This window comes from Epinephelus fuscoguttatus, linkage group LG6 (genome assembly GCF_011397635.1).
Source record: "Epinephelus fuscoguttatus linkage group LG6, E.fuscoguttatus.final_Chr_v1".
Lineage (NCBI taxonomy): Eukaryota > Metazoa > Chordata > Actinopteri > Perciformes > Serranidae > Epinephelus > Epinephelus fuscoguttatus.
In genome coordinates, this window is record NC_064757.1 from 7,275,523 (window position 1) to 7,284,840 (window position 9,318).

General features: G+C 40.2%; 1 protein-coding gene across 1 annotated transcript in view; it reads left to right on the forward strand.

Annotated features, from left to right (window-relative positions):
• Positions 1–8,397, forward strand: part of top3b (DNA topoisomerase III beta) — a 30,476-nt gene extending 22,079 nt beyond the window's left edge. The window contains exons 16-18 of the mRNA XM_049579880.1: positions 3,316–3,517; positions 4,965–5,152; positions 7,994–8,397. Coding sequence (XP_049435837.1) covers positions 3,316–3,517; positions 4,965–5,152; positions 7,994–8,272 — 669 coding nt within the window. The 3' untranslated portion in view covers positions 8,273–8,397. The remainder of the gene's footprint in view (positions 1–3,315; positions 3,518–4,964; positions 5,153–7,993) is intronic.
• Positions 8,398–9,318: the final 921 nt, after the last annotated feature.

A 9,318-nucleotide genomic window follows, 5' to 3' on the forward strand; every position in this document is an offset into this window, starting at 1 on the left:
CACTCGGTATTCGACCAAGCGTTTAATATTATTCGGCTTCGGCTTCGGCCACAAATTTTCATTTCGGTGCATCCCTAGCTTTTATGTTTATAAGCCTTCCTGACTACAGCCTCCCATGGTACTGTTTGCTCCGCGATGTACAAGGACTTCTGCAAGGTAGACCACAAGATCAGGTCCGGCGAGAAATTAGTTGTAACGATCGCTGGTGGAAAGATGAGTTTCTGGGTCCAGATCAACCTGCATTTTCTAGTCTTGGGCAGTATCCAGGAGTGTTGTTTCCACTCTTGCAAATGGTATCACAGAGGGCTGTCCTACTCTCACGAAAGGGGTTGTGTTTGGGAGTCCAGGCACAGGGGAAGGAATGGCATTGGTGGTAATTCTCCTTCCTTCCAGGATGATAGTACTATGCAGTATCACATAAAGAACAAAGCTAATAAGGTATTCATGCTACACTGTTTGGCTACCTGCTGCGGCTCTGCACCACATGCTGACTGTCGCTCATTTGGCAATTACTGCTGGTAATGCCCTTCGGCCACCATAGGTGAGGACGGTGTTACCAGTGTTACCATAGTGCCAATAAGGCTCGACGAAGGTAACTGAGCAAGCCGGGACTAAAAGTGCAGCCATAGTCATTGGTTCTGCTTAAGTTGTCACTGCACGACCCACTTTGGGGGTCAGTGGTGGTGCTGGTCTTATTTACAGTCTTATCTATTTTAACGGCCCTCTGCTGCACATGGGGCCCATCCAGTATGTTTAATCATGTTAAAAGTCATTACATGTAAAATGTAAAAGGAAATAAATAGTAGTGTCACATTGTGTATGTTTGCACTGCACTTGGCCACCAAAGAGTGTATAGAAATTACTATATTTGTCCTGTTGTGGCCTTTTTATTGATGTATAACCGGCTTTGTAAAACAATAGAAACTAAAGGCAGAACCTGGAACCAAAGCCATACAGGTTACTCAAGGTTAGGCTCCAGGATTCAGAATAAGTTTCCATAGTGATACAGGCCCTGCATGCATACAAGGTACCGTTGCTAGTCATCAGTATAACTACTGTTCTAAATGAGTATGCATGTAAGGGATAATGTATAGTGAGCCGGTGACTGTTGAAAAATAACTGCCGACAGGTACATTCCCCTGTCATGAGTTATTTTTCAACTGTCACCGGCTCACTATACATTATCCCGCTTAGAACATGGCTTACTACTAAAACATTCAGTGTTGTGACACAAAATAATAATAAGCACATTTTATTGATTCAAAATTTGCAAAAAGAAATTAATTAATATTGAATTCACCCTTCGCTAAGGCACGCCCCCCTTAGTTACTATTGCTAAGTCCGACAAACTTTAGGTTTTGGAGCTAGACTGGCATGACGCTCCCACTGTCGCTAACTGCACTCCCTGGAGAAATACTCTCAAATTTCTACAATATGCATTTGAAGGATATATTCAGGATGTCAGACTGACACAGCAATGAAATCAAAGTAACACAGTGTGTGCAGATGCTTCACCCCAGTGCCGCTCCCAGCACCCAGACTTGCAGCTGTCTGGGTGCAGCAGCATGTGTGTTAGAGGTGGGGTCGGGCTGAGATTCTCAGACTGTTACCCGACCAAACCCGACTTTGTACTGACTGACCCGACCCGACCCGACGGCCGACAGTCATTACCAAAATGTTGCAGATGCGCAACATACAGCAAAATAAAATAATACTGCCGTGCTTGCCATGAAGCCAAAAAACGAGTCATTTCCGACATGAAAATATGGCATGATTCCTCACACATACGTGGCACCAATCAGGCGCTCTTACAAGGTTTTATAAAAAAAAAAAAAAGAATGTAAATGCCAGGGATAATAATGTGCAAAACACCACGGCAGATGCCAAATATTAAGCCAATATCACCACGGCGGGTGTTCATACTGTAACGTTCGTAGGCCTAATCATGTCATCATAATAATTAAAACAATCACCACGACGGGTGAAGGCGAAAACAGCAGCACCACATCATATTTATCATGTAACCTTGATATTAATGTTACAACAATCACCACGGCGGGTGAAGGTGAAACAAAACAGGACAACAGCAGGTGTTTGCTATATAACACCACAGCGGGTGTAGCCTACACCTAACACATTACACATTATCAGCATTCAGAAGTGATAAATATTAAAAAAAAATATGTCTTACCATTAATGATTGAAGTCCATTGTCTCTTGTTGAACTCATTTTGAAGAAACCAGCCTGAAGACAACCGCTGTTAACTCGAACCCAGTCTTGAACTTGAAGCTGTAACTTAGCCGTTTAACTGAACTATTTACATCCAACCATCATGGTTTACTTGGAGCTATGAAGGAAGAGGATAGCGTCCACTGAAGATGGGTCCAGCGATGTCCTCCTCTGTTCGACGGTTCTTCCAGCAGCACTGAAATTGCGCTCACTTGTGCTGCTGCTAGCCGAGATAGCCAATATGCTGCGAGCCAGGACACTTAGCTTGGGGAAGGTGTTTTGGTGTTCTCTCCACCAGCCCAAAATTTCCCTCTCATTCATCATGACGTGATTCTGTGTTGCATACAGTTCCACTTCATCGATACTGTTATCCAGGGGTAGATTTTCTCAGTCTCAAGTCAGAAGCAGCCCATTTCGGTGCAGAGGGTCCCTAAAAGGCTGTGGTGCATACAGGTGCTCTCAAGCGAATCGTAAAAACAGAAATCCCAGCTCTGAATGGAAAATAGAGGGGAAAAACGTATAGAAAATAGGCCGCCGAACCCGACCCGGCCCGACCGCCACTTCTAGAATTCTACCTGAACCCGGCCCGATCTGTCGGGTCCCGATGGGACCCGTCAGGCTTCGGTCGGGTATCCCACCTCTAATGTGTATACATTCAGTAGGTACGTTTCCGTTTCCACTCCGATCCTATTTGGCCTGTGTGGACTAACATTAACTGATTTTGATGCTCCTCAGTCTAAGGCTGTTGCTATGGCGTCCCTAGCAACGGAGCAGCAGGACAGCGGTGATATCTCAAGAAATAAACACAGCAGAATTTTGTTGATTGACCAATCAGAATCAAGTATTTAAGAGTGCCATGTTCTAAGCTGTAGTAAACTACAAATAACTAGCTACAAGACCAACCACAAACACTCTAAAACTAATGACAGCCTCCTTTTTCCTTTGCTAAGTGGCCACAGAACAAGGTCTCTAAGTTGGGTAGGTCAGAATGTGATGTTTGCACCTTGCTGTTTCAACTATCAAGTAGGATGCACTTGAAAGTGAATTATCCTCACAACACATCTGATCCTAATGTGTATCTATAGGCCAAGCCTAGTAGGCTCCACTGCTCCCACTGTGACGAGACCTACAGTCTTCCCCAGAATGGAGCCATCAAGCTGTACAAGGAGCTCCGCTGTCCACTGGATGACTTTGAGCTTGTGCTGTGGACCTCTGGGGCCCGGGGCAAAAGTTACCCCTTGTGTCCGTACTGCTTCAGCAACCCACCTTTCAGGGACATGAAGAAAGGTAAGACAAAACTCTTAGCCTATTAAAATCTTGGTCAGTCTTGTGGTTGTTAGTAGCTGATAAGCTGGAACTTTGGGACTGTGACAGCAAACGTTAATCTAGCTCTAACACTAGTAAGTCTAGTATATTTTAGTTTTATTTGCACATAATGTTAAAAACAGACAGTATAAAATTTACAGGATTAAAAAGGAAATGTGCAGGAGAGGTTAGAAGCCACTAAAGGCTTATCAAAGAACCTCCTCTCAATTAAATCATACAATAAGGATAAGAAATAGACAAAACAAAACAACAAAAAAAAACAAAAGGGGGAAGGAAAGCAGAAGGACAAGAAGGAGGAGGAATGAGGAAAAAAAAATCAAGACAAAACAAGAGCAAATAAAATTAACAACATCAATAAGATTATGTGTTTGACAATGCACGAACAACTAAGAAATAGTCAGACCAAAAACAAGGACAAGTCAAACAAGGAAAAAAAATCCACATTAAAATTGATTAATTAAATACTTTTTCATTTGATTTTTGAAGATTGCCAGTAAAGATGATGCTTTAAGAGATGGTGATAGGTTGTTCCAGAGAGATGGTCCTCTATAACTCAGTGAGAATTGAACAAGGGGAATCTGACAAAAAGGGCGATGAATGTCTTTGGACTGTCAAGTGGAGTATGAGTGAATATCAAAAGAAAAAATGAAAAAAAATTGAAAAACACTTGGCAAGTCATGAGTTAAATGTATGAATTTATACATAAATAAACAAATCTGGTATTTGTTTACATTATAGATAGATAAAAGTTTGTATCTTCTGAATAAAGAAGCTGAAGGGTAGCATCTATTAACAAGACCAATCATTCTCAGAAATCTTTTTTGGACTAATAGAATCTTATTAAGATAGGTAGAGCATGTAGCGCCCCAAACAGAATTACAATACATAATATAAGGAAAGATTAGACTGTAGTACAGGGTTAAATGACAAGAATGATTGGTCAGTGAACAAACTCTGCTCAAGACACCCATTGATTTCATAGTCTTTTTGCATACATGATCTATATGGAGTGTCCATGTTAACTTCTCATCAACAGTGACTCCTAGGAATTTAATATGAGGAACTTGAGTTATTTCCTTGTTGTCTAAGATAATTTTGGCATTTTCTTTTGAGTATTTTTTGTTTTTAGCGCAAAAGAGCACAAAATTAGATTTATTTATATTAAGAGAGAGTTTGTTCATACAAAACCAATTTGAAATAGATGATAATTCCTCATTAGCTTCCTGAAACAGAGTATCAACATTTTTATGTGATGCAACCAGACGTGTCATCAGCAAATAAAATACATAAAAAAAAAAATTGCAAACCATTGGCAAATCATTGATATAAATCAAGAACAAGAGAGGTCCAAGGATGGAGCCTTTAGCAGTCATTATTCTGACCCCTTTTTCATAACTGCTTTTACCAGGTATGGGATGCAATGAATGCACCCATCCATCCTGTCAACACTCTCTCAACTCCTTGGGCATTGGACAGTGTGTGGAGTGCGATAGCGGGGTTTTGGTGCTGGATCCCACCTCTGGACCAAAATGGAGGATGGCCTGTAATAAATGCAACGTGGTGGTGCACTTCTTTGAACATGCACACAGAGTCCAGGTAAGAAAATGGTCCTATGTCTTGTCTTTTGTCAAGATCATCTTATTTACATGGCCCAGTGTCTAGTCCCATTATGATAATTATGTTATTGACTTGTCATACGACATGTGGACATGATCTCGATCATTTGGTTGATCTTGATATTGGCCGTTGTGTTTACATGTGTATTTGTTTATATAAGAATGTCACCAGGATTTTAGCTAACACAGTTCTAGAATCAACAGCACGGTTTTCCTGACCATTACAAGACTTGGGTGCTACAATTCTTGCCAATCCCTGGCAAAAGTCTGTTATTTGTAGTTTTACCCTTTTGTTGTTCATTGTCTGAATATTCTCAAAAATTAAAAGTTTATTCTTCTTTGAAAGGGTGTATATGCATTATCTTGCTATTATATTATCAATATATTGGTGTCATAGAATGATCTAAAAACAACAATTATAATATTTATTCATAAATTATATCTGACAATATATCGTCCAACAAAAGTAGTTATCTTGAAATGCTTACCAACATCACATACAATGTTTGAATAAGCAAACACACGAACTGATCAAAATATCCAGACTTCTGCATGCACCAAACACAAGCAGCTGATTGCCATGATCAATGCACCTTCAGCCAGAGATGATGTTGATGTTGATGATGTTGATGGGCTACAGGGGTTGAGTTTGGGGTTGATTGGTGGCAAAAGCTGCCACCAGAGGCCTGTACTACAAAGCAGGATTTGGAGTTGGTGATGTATCTTCAGGGTGAACTCTTCAGTACTATGAAGCTGGTTCTCTTTTTACCGGGATAAATCACAGTGGTAACTTATGCTGAACAACTAACCTGCTCCGCAGCAGGTTATGTTTAGAGTATTAGTTCACAACCTGTACACACCCCGACCTCTAACCAGTTAGATCATGTAAGAAAAAAAGTATCCATGGACAAAAGTCCAGAGTCTCAGGTAAAAAAAAAAAAAAAAGAGTGGCCTATATATTGCTATAGGTCAGTAGAATTATTCCATTGTTCCAGGGCTCTATTTCTACTGGTTTTAATACAGAGCCTTTTTTTACTGTACATTTTACTGTCTCGCAGTCCCAGACACTTTCTGTACCATTACATCTCATAATATGAAGCAGCTGAAGTCATTCATGGGTCTGATGATGTTGCTCGTAATTAACACCCCTCGCCTCTTTCACATGAATGCACTCGTGGCCGGATAGAAAAACCCGGAGCTGACTAACTAGTTGATAACCAGCTTCGTAATAGCAGTTATTCAGACAGCCAGTGTTAGGGTTAGTCGAATCAGAGAAAGAAAAGACACCCTGAGTAAGATGAACTGGCTTTGTAGTACAGTACAGGCCTCAGATCAGCCAGTAGCAAAATTAATTGCAGTAGCCAGGTTTCAACCACTAGAGGGCAGGTGCTATGCCTATGTTTTAAACAATATATAGATATCAAATGTTTTGCACTTAAAAGTCAAGATTTGCACCTGAATCCATCACCAGTGCTACTAAATAACCATATACACTGGATTTCACCTAGAAAAAAGTGCTTTGAGGGTTTAGTCACTCTTTAATAGATTTAGCAGTGGAGCTCTATAGCACAGAGGTGGGGCTTGGCAACATTCATTCATTCATTCATTCATCTTCTAACCGCTTCATCCTCTTGAGGGTCGCGGGGGGGCTGGAGCCTATCCCAGCTACATCGGGCGAGAGGCAGGGTACACCCTGGACAGGTCGCCAGACTATCGCAGGGCTGCCACATAGAGACAAACATTCACATTCACACCTATGGACAATTTAGAGTTACCAATTAACCTAGTCCCCAATCTGCATGTCTTTGGACTGTGGGAGGAAGCCGGAGTGCCCGAAGAGAACCCACGCTGACACGGGGAGAACATGCAAACTCCGCACAGAAGGGCTCCCACGCCCGGGATCGAACCGGCAACCCTCTTGCTGTGAGGCGAGAGTGCTAACCACCACACCACCGAGCCGCCCGCTTGGCAACATATCCATACTATATAGATATCATGATCATCACTTAGTCATTATATCGACATTACCAATGATTATGTTAAAAAATCTCATTGTGTAAATATTTTGTGAAAGCACCACTAATTAACTAATTAATTAATTGTGGCAATATTGATATGGTGGTAACTGGTCAAATATATTGTGATATTTGATTTTCTCCACATCGGCCCTGCAGAGAGAAATAAAACTTTCTTAGGCTTTGGGTACACACACGATACTTTACAATACTTTACTGCATTAAATCATTGTTGGTTTGACCTGATGATGGTGTGAGAGTTAAGGTTAGGTGAAATGTTTGGAACAAATTTCACGAATGTCCATCCAATAGTTGTCAATATATTTCACTGAAAATGTGAACCTGTTGGCTGCGCTGAAAGAAGCGTCAAGGGATCACCAACGCAATTATTATGCATCCCCTTGGAAATACAAACATCTGTACAAAATTTGGTGCCAATCTGTCTAGTTTTGCATCTTACTATAGGTACTGTAAATCTGTCTAGATATTACAGAAATAGAATAGAAGATATATGATGTATAAAGGTCACATATTAGACATTGAAAACAATTCATGTCAGTGCCTGTAGCTTAAAACGTATCAGACACTTTGTTGATTGAAGAATACTGATGACACTAAGGATGAAGCACTTTATACCAGCTTACACACTGTAGGCTGTTAGTTGTTGACTGATTTGAACTCGGCTCATGTGTCCCTTAGCCTTGTATTTATGACTTCTTGTTTTTCGTGAATGTTTCATTATTATAAGTCTTCCGATTTCTCTTGATCCTAAATGCTGCTTCTCTGGTCCTTCTCACTTCATGTAGGTTGCTCAGGAGAGCTGTGATGCCTGCGATGCCTCTCTGGTCGCAGTTGACTTCAACAAGACTCGCACCCCACTTCCTGCCGGCGAGACCCAACACACTGGCTGTGTTTTCTGTGATCCAGTCTTTCAGGATCTGGTGGAGCTCAAACATGCCACCATGAGGCATGCCATGCATCGGGGTGGAGGTGCGAGACGGGGACGGGGACGGGGCAGGGGACGCCGTGGCAATCCTAAAAAACCTAAAGACAAAATGGCTGCCTTGGCAGCTTACTTTGTATAGTGTCTGTACATAGTGTGTCCTGTTATTTGCTTAATACATAGCATGAAGGTGTATATGTAAGTAAATGGACTTCAGTTTTTACATGTGTACTTAATTAGACCTAAGTAAAAGATGTATTTTAAAAATGTTTTGTTGTGTTTGTTCACCATCTAAAACACTATATACACTATGTATGTAACACTATATAATATACTGTGTATATTGTCAACTGTAATGTACTGTTTTCAGGGAAGCAGTAGAAAACTGACTGAATAGTTTTTGTAATTCCACACTTTAGAAATGTCGACAGTGTAAGTTTAAATTCAGACAGGCATGCTGACATATCAATACACATGTGAGTGGGTATGGTAACATTAACTTGTATCATGCTATAGCATGACACAGTTTCATTTGTACGAAGATACATGAACGATTGATCAGGCGAAAATTTAGGAAATTAGCAAGTTACACTTTTAACATGTCAGCTCTAAGTTTTATTTTCCTCTTCCAGGACAATTTTTAGTTTATGCTTTCCTATTTAAACTTTTAATTTAATTATAATAATAATGACTTTATTAAGGACACAGAGAGAGGTCCATAGCATACCACATAAAAAAAATCATCTCTGTACAAAAATACAATATAATAAATACAATATATAAAATATCTTTAAAAACAAGAAATATCCTACACGTCATTATACAAATTCATAAAAAATGGACAGAATTCAATAAACTGCACCCACAAACACGCTGGAAAGCCAGTGGCTTTGACTGTTTTCACGCATGCTCCTTCATATCAGGTTTTCCATTTTTACTTTACCTTACTCATTTTCAAATTTCAATTTTTCTATATAATTTGTCATTTGTTGTCAACAGTAGAGTTTTAGCAATACGTCAGTTACTGGACCAGTGGATTGACCAAAAAAAAGGACAACATTTTAAACACTAATTAATCATTTCAGTTATTTTTCATGCAGAAATGGCAAACTTTAATCGGTTCCAGGTTCTAGGACACGAAGATTTGACGCTTTTCTCTGAACTGAGTATTTTGGGGTTTTGGACTGA